This window comes from Amblyomma maculatum, chromosome 9, assembly GCF_055883805.1.
Source record: "Amblyomma maculatum isolate TAMU_Amacu chromosome 9, ASM5588380v1, whole genome shotgun sequence".
NCBI classification, from domain to species: Eukaryota; Metazoa; Arthropoda; class Arachnida; order Ixodida; family Ixodidae; genus Amblyomma; species Amblyomma maculatum.
This window is the reverse complement of record NC_139352.1, coordinates 58242707-58265535: the sequence shown is the minus strand read 5'-3', so window position 1 is coordinate 58265535 and position 22829 is coordinate 58242707. Positions and strand designations below refer to the sequence as shown.

Sequence of the window (22829 nt, the reverse complement as noted above, 5' to 3'; positions counted from 1 at the left end):
GCTCTATAGCAGAAAGATTCAAAGCGAAGGCTCGTTGTATAACCCACGATAGAACAGCTAAATAGCATAGTCTGGATCAAACGGCTAAAATCACAAAGCTGAAAATCGGACATCTCAAATCGAGTTCACTTGTTGACGGACTTGGACTTAAAACACCAATGCTCTTCGTCTAGAGTAACTGTTCGTGCAGTGATAACAGGAGCATTACAGAATACTTATTTTATCGGCCCAAGTAACCATTGATTCCTTAACCCAAATGAGCAGTTCAGAGGAAGTGAAAAAACAAAACAATGAGTAGTCCTTAAAAAAGAAACAATAACCGGTTATTGATATCCCGGCATAGCACCGAGAGCCATGTTGCATAATAAAGAGAACGTTCAAATGTGCGTCCTTGCAATTTACTTTCTTAAATAAGTGATAAGATCAGCTTTAACCAATACGCATCCTTAGTGGTATTTATTTACTTGTTCTTGCACTTTGCAGACACATACTCTTCTACGCTGCAGCTACTCGAAGTCTTGGAAGGTGACCAGACGTCCCTGTCCTGTCCGATCGACGTGGCGTCGCGGCGGGCTGTCTCGGTCATCTGGTACCATTTCTCAGTTACTGATCACAACGAACACAGCCCACACTCGTCTCAGAAATCTAACGTTCAACGCCAGGCGAAAAAGGTGTATGCTCTCGAAGCACCAGCTACGTCTCCAAATCCGGTGCTGGCTGGAAGCGCCGGAATAGTGGATGGTACCCACTGGAAACAGCCGCAGTGGTCGACCAGGGCATTCTTCTCGCTACTCAGTGACCCACCAGCGCTGCTGCTCAATCGTCTGGAGCTAAGCGACACTGGAGGCTACATCTGCAACGTCACTTATCGCGACGATGGTGACAATGTCACTTCTGGCGTGATCGTCACCGAGGCTCGCGCTGAACTGTTTGTGGCAGGTGAGTGATTTATTTTAGAACCTAGTAAGCTCGAACCAGAGGTGCAACCCGTGAAATATCTTTTAGGCATATTGGGCGAGTTTAATACAGATTTTGAGTGTAAGGCTAGTGCCAGAATTACCTGTCTGTAGAAAAATGTGTGTGAAACATCTGCCATGCAACCTATCCCAGAAATTGATTACGGACTTTTCCTCCCTTCCTCTGCGGCACGGGTCAGGTGTCCACAGGACAAGTGTGACAAATATTGCGCTTTTCTTTCCTTTGAACCAATTAATATTGATATTCTGCAAGATTCGGCCCCACAAAAAGCGCAGCACAGTACAAACATCACCAAAATATCCTGAGTAAACAAATCTACTGTGAATGTCTCGACTCTCAAGGGTGGGTGACCATTTAGGTTACACTCAATTATCCCTGCAGACGTGTCATGGCACCCTCCCGGTCATGCTTTGGCTGATTGTGCAAATGGAGCCTTTGGATAAGTTTTCCCACCCATGCTTCTCTTTTTCATGTGTCACCTTTCTTGGAAAAAAACATTGAGAGTTCGACAAATGTTCAAACAATTAAAAAGATAATATTTTACTGCGACTTTGCATTGAGTGGCGGCCTGTCTACCATCTGGGCTTTTTTTCTACAGCCCGCACACATTTTCGGGCTGTTTTTTTAGAAATTTGAGAAAATGTTTGACTTTCGAAGCCTCATTTACGCTATTTCTTAATCTAGTTGCGGCAAACAAGCGGAAATGAAATGTTTCGCTTCTAATAAGGCAGTTAAGAAACCAGGTACACAGGGAATTATCGAAGCGTCTGCTCTTCTGGGAACATAAGTCAGAGACAAGGAATAAGCATCAAATACGTTCGCGACGGATGTAAGTTTCTGTATGCAAAATATCCTCAATCAATTCTCTGCGAACAGTGTACAGTACCGCACCGCAGGCGAGAGAAACAACGTCTGGTGACATACGCGTCGCATGGCGTCGTGATACATGGATATCGCTGAGCACAGCACCCTGCGAAAGTGCCCAAATCTCAAATTGCGCAAGAAATTACAAAATTTCTAATTGCGAAAGAAATTACAAAATTTTGTGAAGTGTAGTGCAAAATGGGGGGGGGGGGGATATATCGTGTTTCGAAGTTTTAAAAACTGCAGGTCACCACGCAGGTGCAAACTTGTAACTGCAACTGGTCACATATATGTGGAGGTTACAAAGTTATTTCTTGTAATTTTTAACTACAGCTGGGTAGCTCCCACGGTTACCTCATTTCGAATTTACGCGACAACAGTACCGCCAATCGAATGCCATGGTGGCGCTGTGCATTCCACTTCCGGCTTCCGTGGGAGACGGTCGTGTGATGGCAAGCTGTGAGCGTGCTTCGAGTTTGTGGTTTGCGACACCCACCACTAGGCTACCGCTTGGTACACCCATTGTTCCTTCGGGAGAAGCGATGACGACAATGGTTTTCTCTCACTGCGATATTGCCGGACGCACCTATCGCATACTGGATTTTTTGAGCCTTTGGAAATTGTCGATGGTATACCGAAAGGGGTGAGCATTGGTCACTTCCAAATTTACTATGCCTGGATGCTGAAGCTGAAAACTGCGAAAGCGAAATAACTACTGAAAGAAGGAGATCTGCAGACTAAGAGACGCTGCTGTGCTGTGAATGATCCGAAGAAACGTGACTTGGTCTTTGTGGTGCACTGGGTGCCTTTCTACGTTTCAAGGTAATCAGTAGAAAGGGCGTTTGAAGACTTTGGCGAAGTGAAATATGGCACTCATGACCATTGGAACAGCCCAGGGTTCGAAGATGCTGAATCAACAGCACGGCTGGTACGAATTGTTCTCGAGGAGGAGCTCTTGATATATGATTTCCCCCAAACGTTCATGTTTTACGGATGGCTTGTGTTAGTGGTGATACCTGGACGTCTACCAATATGATTGCGGTTCAAAACGACCGGCCACATTTGGCGCGACTGCCTCACGCCAATATGCAGCATGTGTCGCACCTTCGGACATGCTCGAGCAGGATGCATCCATACTCGTGTAGTCACGGGTGCTGCGTAAGACGGCGGGAGCGAGCTGCTCTTGGACCAGGAGGAACTGGAGAGCGCCGGAGCCCCGCCCCCATGAGTAGTCGGCGAGGCCTGCCTTACAGCAGCCGGAGCACACAGCCGACGGCGAGAAGTCGCAAGCGGGTGACTTTTATGTGGAAACAACTGGCAAGGATGTGGCTGCTGCTGAGTCGCCGGAACAGCCATCGAGGAAGGGCACTTCAGAGGACGGCGCCGCTGATGCTTCAGTGAATACGACAGTCGCTTCCATTAAGCGACCTCGGGAATACACAAAGATGCCAGGTACGCAACTTGAACTGAGTCGACTAGAAAAGCAGTGGAGAGTGGAGTGCGCAAACAAAGGAAAGTTTGCCTTGTCCCAGTCCTCGTCGCTCCCTCGCAACGAGAAACCGCAGCAGCGAGCCTATATTCACTGTTTCAACAAGAGTTGTTGTCGGGCTAGTTGGCTTGGATCATGTAATGCCATTAAGGCTATGCGCAAAAAAAGACAACACAAAAATCAGAGGCAACGACAGGACGAGCGCAAACTAACAACTAGTTTATTCAGAAGTTTGACCTCTAAATATAAAACATATAAGCGCATGCGCAGCGGAAAAAACCACAACATGCCTGATAAACGCGAACCACCGTCATACCCTACAAAACAGAATTCAACAAGGCAGACTCGCTTTTGTATAAGGCGATAGACGTATCACTGACACAATTGTGCGCTTTGTTTATCAAAAACGACTCAAATATTTCGCGGGCCACTGCGTTGCTGCCACGTCCAAGAATCTTAATCTCATTTAGTCGCGGCCGGCACTTGCAATCTCGACAATGTTCGGTTAAGTTTGTAGTACTTTCCTTATCCCCTAACGTGCGCACATGCTCCCTTGCTCGATCATTAACGCATCTCCCTGTTTGGCCAATGTAGGCCTTTCCACATGTTAGTGGAATTTCATAAACAATGCCTTTAGCGCATTTTACATAGGGCTTACCATGCTTCTTTGTGCAAACGCCCGGCCTACTTCTCTCTTTCGCCGTGAGCGAGCATAGTCCGCCTAGCTTAACAGGTGCAGAAAACACCAAACCTGTTGGCCACCTTCTTCAAGTTGTGTGCCACTTTATGCACGTAAGGTACAACTACCGGTTTTGTACCCTCCTTCGGGGCCCTTTTGCGCACTTTTCCTTTCATTTTCTGCAGGAGAGTTTAACTCACTGCCGTCAAGATCGTGCATGGGGTAGCCCGCATTGTCCAAACGGGACACTTGTGCCAAGAAACTATCGCCCATTTTGTGCGGACATGACCTCATAAGGGCAGACTCAAGACACATAGCAGCAACACCTCTTTTAACCGTCTTCGACTGTGCAGACCCGTACGGCATAAGATCCTTTGCAACTCTGGGATGATACATCCAACACAAATGCTTATCTGAAAGAATCATTTTCACGTCCAAAAACTGCAGACTGTTATGATCTGGTACCTGATGCGTAAAAGTTAGACCTCTACCGTGTAGTTTAAAAGCTTCTAAAATCTCATTCGTCACATCAAGGTAGTCAATGTTATCTTGTTCTTTTATAAGAATTAAAAAGTCATCCATATATCTAAAAACCTTTAAAACCATAGTGCTGTCAAGGACATTTGTCAGGGTACGATCAATAAAAGACAGAAAAATGTTACACAGTACCGGGGCAACACACGAACCTATACAAATACCGCGACGTTGCAGGTAGAACCCATTGTCAAAAGTAATGAACGTGCTATTAAGATAAAATTCAAGTAGAGTTATAAAATTATCTACAGTCATCCCTGTTGCGTTTTGAAAGGGAACATCCCCGTTCTCTTCCACACAAAATCTAACAGCTTCAAGTAGTTCAGCATGAGGTATGGAATAAAAGAGGTCCTGGACATCTACAGAAAACATGAATCCAACATTCTGGCTTTTCTCCAAATAGCCACTAACATCCTGTGAATTTCTAGTAGTAAATGGGTCAAACACATCTAGCTGCTGTAAATGTTTCTGCAGAAACAAACTGGCCTGGTTCTGCCATGAGCCTTTCTCGCTCACAACTGTCCTAAAGGGCACATCCACTTTATGTGTCTTTGCCAAGAAAAATACCTGCAACGAGTTGCCGACACCTTTGTTTATACCTTTCGCTATCTGCACCAGACCTAAATCATTGCACAACTTCACAGCCTTACTTTTAACTCTAGTTACACTCCTTTTAACTGACCTAAAATTTTTGCTGATTGCCTGGTCTGCCTTTTCTTTAAACACACCTTCAGGTATACTGACAAATCCACCATCTTTATCAGCCTGCAATAAACGCAAGTCGTTATCTCTAAAAAAGTTCAGCACTTCTTTCGTGGCCTGCTTCTTCCTTGTTGACGGTAGCTTGTGAATAGTCTTTGCTAAGCAGTCCACCCCTTCCAAAAGGCACCGCTCTTGACTTTCGCTTTCAGCTTTCTTGGCAATTTTTCTATTCAGTGCCAGAAGCTCATGAGCTTGTACGGCAGGCTCTTCGCAATACTTGGGTCCTTTCTTGAGAACGCTCATTACAGACTCTGGAACTTGAACGTCTCCGAGCACAGTCACAGACCCCTTTCCTCGAACGTCACTCCGCCTCTCCGTCAGCTTCAACAGTTGTTTAATTGTGACGTTCCACATGGCCTCCGTATGTTGCGAAGCATTTCGCCTGTGGACGCGCAGCATATGTTCTCCTAGCCTAGACGGGTGCTGAGCCAAGCACACAATGCGCAGCCAGTCTTGACATAGGCGAACCTGTCTCCACAACTCAGATCTGAGTAATCTACACACCCGCTTACGGTGACCAACCGACGGTTTAATAACCCCAAAAAGGGCACTCACTTCATGCGGGGTGATCCCTTTCCTGAGGCAGTAAGAGATGGATCTTGCACGAACAGAATTGGCGATGATCAAGCTGACCAAGGTATCCGCTTGAGGGTACGACGATGGAACACATAGTGGTGAAACACAGAAAGATGGGCCCGCTGTAGTAGAAATGATTTTTTTGCGCATAGCCTTAATGGCATTACATGATTCAAGCCAACTAGCCCGACAAGAACTCTTGTTGAGGTTCATTTCTTGGCAAAGGACCTTTAGGACAGTTGTGAGCGAGAAAGGCTCATGGCAGAACCAGGTCAGTTTGTTTCTGCAGAAACATTTACAGCAGCTAGATGTGTTTGACCCATTTACTACTAGAAATTCACAGGATGTTAGTGGCTATTTGGAGAAAAGCCAGAATGTTGGATTCATGTTTTCTGTAGATGTCCAGGACCTCTTTTATTCCATACCTCATGCTGAACTACTTGAAGCTGTTAGATTTTGTGTGGAAGAGAACGGGGATGTTCCCTTTCAAAACGCAACAGGGATGACTGTAGATAATTTTATAACTCTACTTGAATTTTATCTTAATAGCACGTTCATTACTTTTGACAATGGGTTCTACCTGCAACGTCGCGGTATTTGTATAGGTTCGTGTGTTGCCCCGGTACTGTGTAACATTTTTCTCTTTTATTGACCGTACCCTGAAAAAATGTCCTTGACAGCACTATGGTTTTAAAGGTTTTTAGATATGTGGATGACTTTTTAATTCTTATAAAAGAACAAGATAACATTGACTACCTTGATGTGACGAATGAGATTTTAGAAGCTTTTAAACTACACGGTAGAGGTCTAACTTTTACGCATCAGGTACTAGATCATAACAGTCTGCAGTTTTTGGACATGAAAATGATTCTTTCAGATAAGCATTTGTGTTGGATGTATCATCCCAGAGTTGCAAAGGATCTTATGCCGTACGGGTCTGCACAGTCGAAGACGGTTAAAAGAGGCGTTGTTGCTATGTGTCTTGAGTCTGCCCTCATGAGGTCATGTCCGCACAAAATGGGCGATAGTTTCTTGGCACAAGTGTCCCGTTTGGACAATGCGGGCTACCCCTGCACGATCTTGACGGCAGTGAGTGAAACTCTCCTGCAGAAAATGAAAGGAAAAGTGCGCAAAAGGGCCCCGAAGGAGGGTACAAAACCGGTAGTTGTACCTTACGTGCATAAAGTGGCACACAACTTGAAGAAGGTGGCCAACAGGTTTGGTGTGCCTGTGGTGTTTTCTGCACCTGTTAAGCTAGGCGGACTATGCTCGCTCACGGCGAAAGAGAGAAGTAGGCCGGGCGTTTGCACAAAGAAGCATGGTAAGCCCTATGTAAAATGCGCTAAAGGCATTGTTTATGAAATTCCACTAACATGTGGAAAGGCCTACATTGGCCAAACAGGGAGATGCGTTAATGATCGAGCAGGGGAGCATGTGCGCACGTTAGGGGATAAGGAAAGTACTACAAACTTAACCGAACATTGTCGAGATTGCAAGTGCCGGCCGCGACTAAATGAGATTAAGATTCTTGGACGTGGCAGCAACGCAGTGGCGCGCGAAATATTTGAGTCGTTTTTGATAAACAAAGCGCACAATTGTGTCAGTGATACGTCTATCGCCTTATACAAAAGCAAGTCTGCCTTGTTGAATTCTGTTTTGTAGGGTATGACGGTGGTTCACGTTTATCAGGCATGTTGTGGTTTTTTCCGCTGCGCATGCGCTTATATGTTTTATATTTAGAGGTTGAACTTCTGAATAAACTAGTTGTTAGTTTGCGCTCGTCCTGTCGTTGCCTCTGTTTTTTGTGTTGTCTTTTTTTGCGCATAGCCTTAATGACATTACATGATTCACTGTTTGCCTTGCTGCTGCTTTCGTATAGCTCATTTTAAAAAAGCGCTGAAATTGGCACTCTGATTGTCCGAGAGCTTGCTTCGATCGATGAAAGGAAATGCAGTTGAACTGAGAGTTGAGTGAGTTAAATTCAGATATCGCGGCTATGTAAAAAAACAAAGGTTGAGAATGAGCAGCGAACGGATTCAAAAAATAATACGGTGCGACGAACGAGGACAAAGAAGGCACACAAACGACAGGACTAGGTGCTAGTCAACTCGTTTGTGGGCCATCTTTGTCCTTGTCTGTCGCGCCGTATTATTTTTTGAATACATATGTACCAGCTATGTCAAACAAGAGTTCTATTATATAACATACTCCTTTATCTTAAGGTCACGTTTCAATGTTTGAGTAAGCCAGGCGGTTGGTTTTACGACGGGTTACTGTCTTTTGCTGAGGAAAAGCATAGACGTAGTAGAGAAACAAGTAATAACGTGTGCAAGAGACCGGTTCATTTTGTCTGACTTCACATACGAAACACTTGAGGTGAGGGTGATCCTCTTGTATGTAGCAGTAGTACAAATTGAACGCGCGATTTTTTTTTTGAACAGTTAGTGTGTTTCCTTGAATACAGTAGAGCGCTTATATTATTATTACTGCATGTGCAGCAATTAGCAATTTTAGCAAATGTAGGGTGTGAAGAAGAACAAACCGCTAGAAAGAAAGAGAGAAAACGTTTATTGCCAAAAGAGAGTGATCATTAAGGCATGTTGGCCTGGCGTGGCCCTCAGGTGGGGGCTACGCTCTGGGCCCACGAGACCAGCGCCAGCTGTGTATTCTTTTCTGAGCATGTAAGAAGTTGGTCCCAGCTCTCCTCGGAGGGAGCTGGTTGTAAGGTACGAGGGGATGGTCTTCCCCTACATCCCCAAAGGGTGTGTGCCAATGTGGCCGTTATTGCACAGTCGAAAATGGGGAAAACAGGGTCGTAGTCCCCGTCCGTAATCAGTATCGCGAAAACGTGACAATCTCTATGTCGCACGCGTAGTCAAGCTATACTCCACACGTGTTACTGCTGCCACGCTTAGTGCTTCCTCTCCCACCGCGGCGGAGGAAACTGCGATCGCGTTGGCCATCGCCGACCCGCGTACGCACACAGTCCTTAGTGACTCTTAACGGGCGATTCAAAATTATTGTAATGGCCTTATCTGCCCAACCGCCGCGCGAGTACTCCACGGCCACACTCCCGATCACAAAATACACTTAGTCTGAGTACCCGCCCAAGCGAGGAACGCTGGGAACGAAGGGGTCGACCGCCTAGACCGAAGTCTAACAAACCGGGCGGGCGGCTCTGCAGATCCAGAGGCCTTCGCCGAGGCCTCCTTGACTTTTTCCTAAACCACTAACATACATAGAGAGAAGAGACGACGCTTCCCGCCTCCCCATCCTGACTTTGACAGAGCGCAAGCAACCATGCTGCGTAAACTTCACATTCCATTCTCAGCTATTTGAGATTGGCACTGATAACGAACAAACCGCCAGGCATGTTCGTGCATAATATAAATAGCATGAAAATTAGGCTAGAAGCGTTGGATGCTTATAAATACAAACCGCGATAAGAGTACGTGCGGAAAAATGGTTTGGTGGCAAAACACACACAAAAACGCGCGCTATCCGATTAAAACCGATATGCATGCTCGAACGAGTTATCCGTTATCGAGTGCTAAGGACAAAAGCGCATTGATCAGAATGAAATTGAGAGAGCCTTCTTGGAGTATTAGGGTTAGCTGTTTTCGAGCAAAGCACCAAGTGAAGTAGGGTTTGTCCAAAACGTTTTGCATCCTATGCCAACATTAGAAAACGAAGTAATCCGAAAAACTAGAGAAAAAAGTGTCGAGGATATAAAGAAGCCATTTATTAATGGTTTCTTTATATCTTATATTATCTTTATAATAAGGAGCCTCAAAACTAACTTTATGGTCATGCTTTATAAGCTTTGATTGTTTTGAAAGAGCGTTTTGATGTAGCTTGTCTGCCACTTTCACTTTGCACGGCATATACAATCTTGGTCTCCAAGTCGGATGAGCCAGCCATTCGGAAAACTTTAGAAGATATAGACTGATCACGTTAACAAACGTCGATTATAAAGGAAATTGTAGGATCTTTCCAAACGTGCGGAATAAAGACCAAAGCATATTCAGTAATTTTCATGTAGCGCGCAGTGTGCTCGAGGCCAGCGATGTGCAGTCGCCGAACTGGAAACTACGTGCCAGCGCGCTCTATTAGCACATACGCGGCAAAGACCGAGGGTATACGTCGGCACATAAGGCTGAGCCACCTCGATAACGTGATGGTGGCGTTATCGGAGAGACGCTGCGCTGCTACCATCACTACTCTGCCAGGGTCGCTTTCAATACTTCATGAGTTTGTTGTTTGTTAGTGATTTCTAGAAAAGTTGGCTTTCTGCAGCGTTCGCTGCTTGCTTCGTCAGCAATGGCACCAGTTTCAGCCCATGTGACCGCAGTTGTTCACTCTTCGCTTGGCGGCCAGTTTGTGCGCGAGCTACGAACGATAGTCCACCGCTTTGGCGAGTGTTGTCAAAATGTTTGTTTGCTCAAGGGAGAGCATGAGAAAATGAATAGAATGCAGGTGTTGCTGCGTTGTCTCTATTATACATATAAAGGGTGAACGGCACAGCAAATGAGCTGACAATAACTTCCTTCGGCACAAACTGGGTCTCTTACACTGGAGGAAAAAAAATGGTGAAAACCTTTTCACACAAAAGGAGGTTGTCTTTGATTTAGTCTTCAGCGATCGGCTATATTTCGCAAACATGCAAAATTAAAAGGGCGACAGGTGGAGACAATTGAAAAAAAAAAAAAAATAGGTGCTTTTTGTGGGAACTCTGTTTATTGACAGATGAAGCTTCCGCTCAAGCACATGGGCCACGCACCGAGGTATGCGGGTCGATATCGGAGGTTGACAGCCTCCCAAAGGTCATATTAACGCGTGCTGTTGACGCAAGAGAGATTGCTTTTCAACGTTCCCCAAACGTTCTCAATAAAGTTCATATCGGTGCGTTCTGGCGTTGACACCAATAGCTGCACAGTCCGTTTTTTAAGCAAGGCTTTCATAACTCTCGCAATGAGGACGGCGCTATAATCTTGCCGAAGAGGGAATACTAGATCTTTAAATGGCCTGTCCAACGCGAACGGGATGTGTTAGTGGTCGAGGACATCGCAGTAACTAACTCTGTTGAACTTTTATGGCAGTCTAATCAGAGGGTCGATGCCTTCTGCACTGACAGCACCTCATACCACGGCTGAGTATTTGCGTCATGATGTCGGGCAGGTACATGATGTGCGAAAGACCGTGTGGTGTTCACATCCTGCGTAATATATAATAACAAACTCATTTCACTCAAACGAAAGATTGTGAGAGCACAAAGAAAAATAAAAACGCTTTTCGGCTTGCACAATTAAATACCTGATGCGAGAAATCTAACCAAGAAAAAGGTTCATTCTCTATTTTTACTTTCCCATAGTATATGCTTTAAAACGCTGTGCCATTCACACAAATCACTCTTATTCGTACATACCTGCTATTATATGGACGCCAAATAAGCCGCTGCTGTTCCCATCTTGAGGAGGAAGTTGATTCATCTGTAAAAATGACGCCGCTAATCGTCCTCAGTTCACTGCTCGTGGACGTGAGCGAGTGCTAGGCGCTGCGCTGCGCCTTATTTCATGCCGTCAAATACGGCTTCTCCGCCGCCACATATTCACTTAATCCGGCTTCTTAGAGACGGTTCCGAATGGTGATGTGAGACTGATGTACGAGAGGCCGAAGACATCGCGATTTTTTTTTTCCACTCTGAGAATGATCCGCAACAACTGGAGCGACGATCACTTGATCAGCCTCGGCCGAAGTGCACTACTCGCGACCTGGACGTCGAGCATCGCTAAGCGGCGGCCCTCATTCCTGTAAGCCTGCATAATCCAGTTCCCTGCAGGCATCGACCTCCTAATCTTCCGGGAAATGTCGCGTTGCGGCACACCCTATTCACACAGAAGACCCCTTTCGTGCCTAACGTCTAGTGGGGCTCGTGGCTGCATTTTTTTAATGCGAATTTCCACATCGTATGTTGATATATAAGTGCGTTTGGGCGTATCTTGTAAAAGTGTCAAGGTTTCTTCTCATGGATTACCAAGGAGACAGTATGAACAAGTTATTATCTGATCGAAGCATCCCCGCCATGCAACACGCGCACGGTGGCCACTCGAGCTGGGCTCTGAAAGCGACATTGCTTTCTTCACAAAGCAGTATAGAATAAAAACTAGTTGAGCGCATAACAATCCGTCATTTGACGCAAGACAAAACATGTAGCGTCCACCATTCATATGAGCTCACCAGCAGCGTTGTGTGGACGGCGGGCGACAGGTAATCTTCACTAATGAACCGACGTTTTCCTCAACATGGGATTGATAGCGGAGTTCTTGGTTTCGTACTGTGGGGCTCCCGCGCCCCTCATGGTGTTTTGAACTCATGGCCTCATGGCCGTGGTCTGATGGCCTTTTGAACTACGCGCGCTCCTTCCACTCCGTCTTGGTATGCACGGAGCTAGCGCGACTGCGCATTTGGGGAGTTTATCGCGAGGCGTGAAATGTGCTTGGCTTGAAAGGGAGTCTTTATATGGACAGCGGAGAGCCACAGAGGGGGGATTCTGAGACATTGCGGTTGGGACGCGGTCATGCTTTCAGCAAGCGGCAAGATGCATCCTGGGTGAACACGGACGGCGGAGCGGAGCCCGATCAGGATGTAGACGGAAGCGGTGCCTCCGGAGAAAGGTTACACTGTTCGCGTGAGTTGCTGCCACGCGCGAAGCAACGTCTCTGGTGCCGCTATGAGCGATTTTGCCGTGCCGATCCTCCCTTTCGAGCCCTAGTTTGGTTTGCCTTGCCCCGCCGTGTAAAATCACCGTCCCCCTTCTTTTGTAATCTTAGCATAGCGCTACCGCCGGCCTCGAATTTATGCTTCACTCTAGTGTCTTCCAATATATTGTTCCCAAGGGCCTTTTTGTTGACCCGGAATAAACCGGTGTTTGTTTACAAACTGTGGATTTGTGACTCATCTGGCGAGACCATTTCTCGCGGACTCGTTTTCTATAAGGCAGAGGCTTCAGTACGATTGTAAATAGGAGGAAGAAATGTTTATCTGTGTTATCTTTTAAAGCACACTAAGACACGAGCAAGTAAATATAGAGAAATTAAACTGTTCTTTATCTGGCTAGTTTTCTCGCAGTAGGTATTCAATATATGTAAGCCACAAATTATTCTTGCTTTTGTGCGCTTCAAAGGTTAACTACTATTTTGAATTGTACACTACGTTACGTGAGGGCTTATTACCTTCAAAGCGGTGCACGGGAGTTTATACTCGTCAGGCGCAAACTCTCTGTCAAGTGAAGCGCAATAGTAGAACTTTTCGGGCCAATTGTTTATTAATTCGAGGCAAGAAAAATCTGCGTAGTCGAGACAAGGACGAAGAGAAGCAAGACGCACACGGAAGCAGACTGACAACTTACCTCGTGATAAAATTCTGGGCATATATAAGTGATTTCTGCCACAATCTAATCGTCAAAAGAAAACAGCATGGGACCAAGTGGCGTACAAGATATCAACACGAAAGGATTTTGGTTGAATTTCTTCAAGGAGTAAAGTTGTTATTCTGCGTTTGTGTGCGTCTTGCCTCGTTTTCGTCCTTGTCCCGATATCGCAGCTCTTCTCTTGAAGGGCAAAACTTCGGCTGTAATGAATAGAAAAAGCATTCAATTCCTGACGAAGCATAATACGCATGCTGTTGATGCCGAATTTTCTGAACAACTCGGATGAATAACAAACACTTAGATTAATTATTCAGAGCCCCTCCCCCCCTCGGCGAGCAGCAATGGTAGCTGAGAGGCTTCGCTCGTTGCGTCGATAACGCGAGCATCAATTTATCGAGATTGGACAGCCGCATGGGCTGACGCTCCCTCGCTTTACCATGTGCATCTTCTGATAAATCGCGCTGGAATAGCTTTTTTTCCATCTCGCGTGCTCCGTAGTACTTTGGTGAGCATGTACTGTTCGTTTGAACATGTTGGTATTCGGTTGGTTGTGTTAAAATGGCTTATGCATGCTTTTCTACATGTCTTATGATAAACAAAATGTTATCTGAAAGAATGGTGCAAGGGCATCCGTTCGGCATTTGTATCCACCTTCACCTCTCCTTTTCGCTATTAATGTGAAACCATACTGTAGAGGGAAAATTGGTAGTGAATACATCCATGGTTTTAAGTTGGGAGCGTGTGAAGTCATCATACTGGCATATGCCGATGATGTGGCGATTTGTTACCAAAACCACAAAAGCGTTGCAGAATCTTTGAGAGCAACGGTCATGTATTATAGGCAGAATGGTGACGTTGTTAATTTCAACAAGAGCCTTGAAGTCTGGCATGTGCTATGGGACGTCGCACCAGAATGTTTCTGTGGTATGAGCTCTGCTACAATAGCCGGAGTGCATTTGGACTCCCGTTGGAGAAATATGGGGTGAATACCAATTACTGGGATGAAAAAGCGGGAAAAAAAGGCTGAAAAAAAGCAACGGTGTGCAACGGTGTGCAATTGTGTGCAGTGGTGTGAAACAACTTTTCAGTTAATGTACTTACTTCAAGTATTGTAATAGGTACGAGCTAAAATTCAAAAGCTCCAACACGTTTTTGCGATCTTTATTTGGTCGTACAACTATGAACGAATAAGCATAGATAATCTCTTCTGGCGAGCGAAGGACAGATGATTGTCTCTATTGCATCTGTATGTGCAGCAGCTGGTTTTAAGGTTTCGTTCTGCGCGTAAACAAAATGACGCATTCCTACGAACAATCATGCAAATCATGGTATCCAGTACAATTCCAGAGTTCGTTATCTCTTCGTGTGCTGCTCGGCGGTACACTGTGTCTCCCTTCCTGCGACAAGTGGCCTCGTCTTTCAGGTTCTTGCGCGCGCGATAGTCGCTTGCGTACTTAGCGAATGTAACGCCTAGATGTCTGTACAAGGATCTTATTGCACAATGGTTCCCAGCACCATTTCACTGAACCTTATACTTTCAAGGCTCTGGGAAAGACGTACTCAGGCGAATGAAAAATATGACTGTCGCACCTGGTTTCAAAATTTCCATTTTTAATTTGCGCACAGGAATCCTGCCATTCAAAGCATGGCTATAGGAAAACAACCTTTTTGTACCTTGTCGCTAGAGTGTTTGCTGTGTAGAAAATCAAAAACGTTGGAGCAGTGATTTCTGGATTGTTGGGACGTGGTGTTCTACAGAAATGTTTTACATTACATTACAGTACATTCAGAAAAGAATTGCCATTGACATCATCTGAAATTCATTACCTGACCGTTGTAAATAATGTCGTCCAGTAAGATCCAAATCATGCTACTGGGTTTTCGCAGCATATGCATGAGTAGGACGGCTGTAAGAAACTGTGACTTGGATGCACGATCGGCATGTGATTATTCTGCTGAACACGTTTATCAATTAAAAGAAGTATTGAAGCAGCAAAACACTGCGGATGACGTTTTGAGTCTGATGGACCAACTTGTGGTAACGAAAGTCCATTATACAGGGTCCTCCGCCAAAAAGCAAGGTAGCCATGAATTTTTACTGCTGTAACTGTTAAAATTTATGCAATATATAAAAAATGACTGATTAGTGCTCTCGACTACTGTTCTAACATAGCGGGATCGAATCCCAGACATGGCGGCCGCTTTTCGTTGGAGGCAAAAAGCAAGGCGTCCATTTGCTGTATGATGTCAGTGCACGTTAAAGAAACCTCAGTTGGCCGAAATCCGCCTTTTTCACAAGGCCGCTCTGCGCATGCGTGCCTTTCCTTTGGTTGAACCACCAACCCAAGCTGCGCATGCGCAGGTTATGGCCTCCGCAATCGGCGCAGTCGTAGCTGATCTCAGAGGCCATGTGTAGTTTATTTTTGTGACGGGCGTATGCGATAGATGGCGATAGCTCTCAAGAACACACAGCATCGTTTCGCTCGCGCCAAGGATGCTTTCAACCAGTAGCAGACGAATTTTCAACCATTTTCAGAGGGCGCCACATTTGGTTAAAGGTGGATTTCCAGAGCCCTCCACTACGACGTCTCTCATAGCCCGAGTCGGATTGGGACATAAACCCCATAAAAGTCAAACCAAGTATCGCCAAAGTTGCCTTTTTGCTTGAAAAAGTTTTTCAATTTATGGCGAGTGTTCTTGAAACAGCTGATGTATCCTGCGGTTTAGGCGTACCTATATGGCACTACCTTGCCAAGCTAAAGTAGAATGTAGAACAAACTTTCACTGTTCCCTTTCATACACGGTTGTTATAACGTTTCTATTTCATGTAGTTATACCGTTCCGAACGCCAGCAGGGCCGACATGTAATTACCAGTAGTGCAAACGTGCCTCGACAGGAAATTGAAAAAGCTCGGCCGTTGAAACTGCAGAAGCTCGAGAACGGAGGAAGCTCGAAATCTTTAGCCGCGGGTCCTATACACCATCACCGTCTGAGCTTCGTACTCTGGGTTTAGTTATGATGGTGAAAAGCTTTATTTTCATGAGGCCATTCAAAGGATGAGCTTCTGATCGCTGGAGGTGGCTGGGAGTTTATGGCTCTCGGCGACCTGAAGGGACAAGTATACCAGTCACTTTTGGGCGACGGGGTTTAGCTGGAAGCCGCGATCTCCCAACGCTCGCTGTCTGTGAGGGATCGTCCTGAGGGTGGCTGGAGTGTAGAGCAAATAAAGATAATGTGTGAGAAGTCTTCCCTAAGGGATTCTGTCAAGAAAACGTTGATGGCGATGAGAAAAATGCAACACCAAAAAAGATGAAACCACGGGCAGTGTGCTTGGGAGATGTCATGCTGCAAAGAAATCGCAGAAGCCACGTAATGCACCTGCGAACGGCAAACTTTCCTTCCCACCACTCAGATGAGCTGTACATTTATATACCCGCGAATCCACCACCGCTGTCGTATAATTTTATTTTCATTAATTACAAATACCAGCACATTTTGGGTATATTTTCATGCTTGGCAACAGGTGGGAAACTTAGTGCACGCAAAGTGGCGTTGGCAATTTCTCCCGACCTACATTTCCACTTGTGCGTCTACAACCATAAATCTCTCTCATCGCTCTCAAGAAGTAGACAATGGTGTAGCCTAGCCATTAGGATCTGCACCCCAGTAAACACGGCTTAATGCACACCATTTTTAAAGCTTCGCTCGGTTATGGAGAAACCTGATTTTCATAATGTGGCCTCTTCTAGCTCATGGCCACGTACCTCGTGCTGTAATTGGTTTTTTGTTTTCTGGCCCAACACTTCTTTGCTCCCGTAATGACCGTTTCGCGTAATTTGTGGCCTTCTACGTAATATCTGGCCCTGAAATTTTGCGCATATGCTGTCCGTGTGTTCTTACTCTTACTCTTTTCGGGCGGCATGGAGGTAAACCCAGGCCCAAAGATTGACGATGTATTGACGCTGCTAATAGAGTGCCATGCTAGAACCTTTACGTCATTAAAAAAATAATCAGCAAATCAATAACATAAATACTCGAGAGACGTCTATTGAGCAATGTCTGAATGGCGTATCGGGGCTCGAAAACGGCTTTGACAAGATGAGTGACACTGTTCAGGAATGTATAGTGAACATTTACAAAAGAAACAATGAATTAGGTTTTGCAGTAGAAGACACGAAAAATCGCCTGCGAAGAAATTATTTGATCATCAAAGTGGTTCCTGAGTTCGAACAAGAAGGATATGCCGAATCCGAGCGCATTGCTAAAGCATTTTTAGATACTCATATTACGAAAGTCGGCGACATTGAAAGAGCCCACCGCACAGGGCAGCGCCATACGGATGGCCAGCAGCCGAATGTAGTTAAATATTTTAGCTTTTAGTCAAAAACATGAATTTTAAGCAATGAGTTGGAGTTAAAGAATGCCACAGTGCCAAATGTCTGGCTCGATATGGATTTCTCTCCTAAAGTGCTATATGAAAGAAAAGAGCTGCGTGTATCCGCCAAGGCGCATCGCATAGAAATTCGCGGTTTAGTATGCGTTACAACAAAACTACACATGAAGGGTGGCATTTATCGTTATGATTGAGCATTACTGTGTTATCCGTATGGATAACAAACTCTACCCCACATGTGCAAGAACAAAGCCCCCAGATTGTGGAGCCGGTACCTCTCCATTACGAAATCGAGAGGAAGCCACTGGATAACAGCCTGTAGAGTCATGTCAGAAAACTGCCACACACAGTCCGATTTCTCTACTCTTGACAAACTTAAGTAGCGTCTTTTCTAAGCCCCAAATTTTAAAAATAATAGTCGCGTGTTCTACCCATATCTTTCTCGGCATAGAAGCCTGGATTTCTGATGACATTGCCAGCAGTGAGCTGATGTTTCCTTCGTCATTTGGAAGACATGATCCCGTATAGGGGAGGAGGGGTGCTATTCAGGGCAACGAAGCAGTGCCAACCATTGCCCATAGCTATTTAAACGCCTCTGGAGATAGTTTGGGTCTTTGTTCACTTTTCGCACGTTTATTGTGTTATTCGGGCCTGCTACCAACCGCCAGATGGCCACTCTGATTTCTCTACACTGTTCAGTGATGCAAGTGAGCGAACCTTGATGAAATTACCGCGCTGTCTGCAAATTATATACGGCAATTGTAAATATCTAATCATAGAGTGCAGCACATGATATAGTAACACTACTAGTTGAATTTGCTGTACACAATAACTTAAGAATAATAAATACCTTCCTCAGAAAACGGAAGAACCGGAAGTGGACGTGGAAAAGTCCTAACGGGGAGACTAAAAATGAAATTGACTTCATACTGTGTTCTATCCCTGGCACAATACAAGATGTAGAGGTAATCGGAAAGGTGCGATGCAGTGACATAGGATGTTAAGATTTTAAACTAGTTTAGATTTGAAGAGGGAATGGAACAAATCAGAAAAAAGAATCCCTTCAACGAATTAGCAGTGAGGAGGAGGGCAGAAAAAGTCAGGATCTCGCTACACAGTAGATCTTCAGATCTAACCGAGGATGATGGCCTTAGCGGAGAAGCAACAAACAATGATTTCGGAGATACTATCACTGACTGCGCGGTAGAAGTAGGCGGTAGGATAGTTACAGAGGATGCCGGCAAACAATCTAAGGAGACGAAAGACTTCATTAAGAAACGCCAAACCCTGAAACCTTCCAACTCAACATACAGCATATATCCGGCAGAGGTATCAAATGTAATTAAGCGCAAAGTGGCCGACATAAGGAAGTATAACGTGGGGAAAATTGAGCATGCTCGAAAGAACAAGGCAGGCTTAAAGTGGTGAAGAGAAAATTGGGCATATGCAAAATCAGATGTATGACCTAAGGAACAAGACGGGTAGTGTCACTGCGAATATGGACAGAATAGTCAAAGTAGCCGAGCAGTTCTATACTGATCTATATAGTAGCCGAAGTGGTCAGTGCAATAATGCGATAGTCAGTAATGAAAAGTAGTCAGATGTCTCACCAGTGACGAAGGACGCTGTTAAGAAAACTTTAAAAACTATGAAAAGGGGGAAAGAAGCTGGGGAGGATCAGGAAACTACACATTTGTTAAAATACGGGGAGGGTGGGGAGATGTGCTAGAAAAACTAGCCACCCTCTATCCGCAATGCCTGGTGTCATCGATGTTACCGGAGTCATCGAATAATGCTAACATCTTAATTCATAAGAAAGAAGACGCTAACGACTAACAGGCCAATCAGCTTACTATCTGTTAAATACAAGGTGTTTGTTAAGGTAATCGCTAACAGAATCAGGACAACCTTAGACTGCAATCAAGCAAAAGATCAAGCAGGTTTTCGGAAACTGTACTCTACTATCGATCATATCCATACCATCAATCAGGTGATAGCATAAAATGATCGGAATATAACGAGCCCTTTTACATAACATTCATAGATTACGAAAAAGTATTTGACTCAGTAGGAACATCAACAGTCATGCAGGCATTGCGAAATCAGGGTGTAGACGAGCCGTATGTGAAAGTAGTGGAAGATAGTGGCTGCACAGCAACCATAGTTCTGCATAAATAAAGTAACGAAATTCTCCACAAAAAAAAAAAAAGGGTTAGGCAAGGAGACACAATCTTCTCAGTACTATTCACAGCTTGATAGAGGATGTATTTTGAGACTTGGAATGGGAACAGTTAGGAAGAAGAGTCAATGGAGAATACCTCAGTAATATACGATTCACTGATGACATTGTCTTGCTAAGTAACACATGGGCTGAATTGCAAACAATGATTGAAAAAAGACAGGAATAGCAGGAAGGTAGGCTTCAAAATCAATATGCAGAAGTCTAACGTGATGTTCAACAGCCTCGGGAAGGAATAGCAGTTCACAATAGGTAGCGAAACATTAGAAGTAGTAGGCGAATATGTTTACTTACGACAGGTAGTAAACGCAGGGCCAGACCATGACAGGGAAATAACTAGGTGAATAAGATTGGGATAAAGCGCATTTTGTAAGTATTCGCAGATTATGACTATCAGCTTACCGGTATTGCTCAAGAGGGAAGTATACAACAGTTGCATCTTACCTGCACTCACCTATGGGGCTGAACTGTGGCGGCTAACGAAAAGTGTTCTTACCAGCTGAAGAGTATAGAAGATTCATGTGTGCCCAAACGTACAAAAACATTGTGTCAAAGTTAGCGTACTGATATTACAGGAGCATACAGAAAATCAAGTCGGTCAATTGCCCCTGAAGATTGGCAAAAATACAAGATCTCCAAGCATGTCGGAAAAATATTCAATACAGCGTAAAAGAACTATTTTAATTGCACTCTATGCAATATCCTTAAAACAGATCCTAAGAAGCTTTGAAATATAGTAAACTCTTAATGACTCAGGTGATACCAGCCAGGCTAGGTGCGGCTGGACACCCACTACCACCAGAAAAGTGCGCCGATCACTTTAACAGGTACTACAAGGGCGTATTCACAGAATGTGCAGCCCATAATTTGCTAACGCTCCCCAAGCTGTTTGAAGCGACCTTCTCGGACGTTTTTCACGTGGTCTGGGCCTGCCCTTTCACTGCTCACCCTTCCCAATCTATTATCACCCTACTAGGGATGCCTGGGAGACAAAGCTGCTAAGCTGCCATGACCTACATTCCCAACGAACCTATGCGCCAGGGCGCGAGCGGGCTTTAGACGCCATTTGGGCTCCGAAATAGGCACTCCACCTAGATTTGTGAGGCCCTGGGCGAATAAGGCTTGGGCCCAAAAGCGCTTTGAATAAAATAGATAGTAAAGGTTTACCAACACCACGACAACCACAAGCTAAGCATCGCGTTTTATATATGTCCATTAATACCCCTGCACACGGCATAGAATACAATAGACACTTTGCCGTTCAAGGCCAGGGCGGCACCCGATGGCGCGAGCGCCACATTTTTAAGGCTAACAAATGAACAATCAACTTTTATAGTTTCTCTAATATTTCAGCAGTCAATTTATTCTGGACGTGCGCCGGATGACTGTAAATTATCCTAAATTTTACCAGTACCTCAACCTGGCGGCAATACGCTTTTCAGCATGTACCGGCCTACTTTGCTTAAATCATTTTGTTGTAAACTGGACGATCACATCCTCCGCATTCCCATTATGACCCACCTGAGTCAAAACAATTTGATAAGAAACAATAAGCACTATGTCCGTCACATTTTTTCATGCCAAACAACTTTACGGATTAGTAACGTTACACTTCACTGCACCTGATCCATTATGTGAATGGTGTCATTGTCGATTTCACAAGGCCCCTTGAGCATGTACCTCATAAACGATTACTAAGGAAAATCCGTAACCTAAAACTAGATAATAAAACAAGATGGTATAATTTTTTTTTCGCCAATCGTCTTTAGGCGGTTAAATGAGCGGCGATATTTCCAGCCTTACCCCTTTTAACTCTGGCGTCCTTCAAGGTTCAGTAATAGATCCGGTTGTATTCATGCTTAGTATATCTTTATGATATGACTTCCAATATTACTTCAACAGTTTGCCTTTTTGCTGTGGATTATATAATGTGCAGAGATATTAGCAGCGCTAACGACATGATTCTTTGCAATATAAGCTTGGCAATCTAAGGAATTGTGCTGGAAGTGGCAAAAACGAACACTGAAAAGACTAAACATATGAAATTTTTTAAAGCTTCAAAATCTCCACCCTATATTTACATGATATATAATAGTATACTAGACACGACATCATTGAGTAATTAAATTCTACTTTAACATGTAGTGACCACATAGAACAAGTTGCCTTAAAAGCACAAAAGAAAATTGGTTTTCTGAAGCGACGCTTGTTTTTCGCCTGTCGGACGACAGTTTGAAGCAAAGAGTTTTTTTTTGTACGCACTTCTTTAGAATATGCATCAGTCATTTGGCACCCATACCAAATCAATCTATCAAATATTCTTGAAAGCGTCCAAAATGGACAAGCTCGATTCATATTCTGATCCTATTCAACACCCGTTTATCGTTTTACACGCACTGCATCACTGCATTTGCCCAGTAGCATATTTTTCCATTACTCCATATATCCCACCGCGTCGATCAGGACCATAAAGGTATTTCCAATTTTATACGGACGGAAAATCGAAACATTCGCCCTCAATTTTGTTAGTAAAAGAATCGAATGAATTACCGCCGAAAATTGCCACGATAACATATTTATCTTTAAGTAAGCATTACTGACTTCCCTGGAATCATCACAACTGCTGTGAAGAAATTGGACAGCTCCGCCGAATCACTCGCCACCTTTGTATTCTTTGTTTTGTATGCGTGTGACCACGAGTGCGTTGTGCGTATAGGAGATTGTCTTATGCCGCCTCTGGACGGTTCGTTACTGAGTGTGGCTTCATCAACACTAGCTTTTTCTTTTTACAAAGTCTTGTGCACTGGCTTGTTTTTTGTACTCATCAACATGTAATGCGCCAGAGTGTCCTTAGAGTATGTGAATAAATGCATAAATAAAAGAAT

General features: G+C 44.6%; 1 protein-coding gene across 1 annotated transcript in view; it reads left to right on the top strand.

The window, feature by feature from the left end:
* LOC146179124 (uncharacterized) overlaps nucleotides 1–22829 on the top strand; it is a 149260-nt gene that overhangs the window by 92469 nt on the left and 33962 nt on the right. The window contains exon 4 of the mRNA XM_084580117.1: nucleotides 484–939. Within this exon, the coding sequence (XP_084436243.1) occupies nucleotides 484–939 (456 nt within the window). The remainder of the gene's footprint in view (nucleotides 1–483; nucleotides 940–22829) is intronic.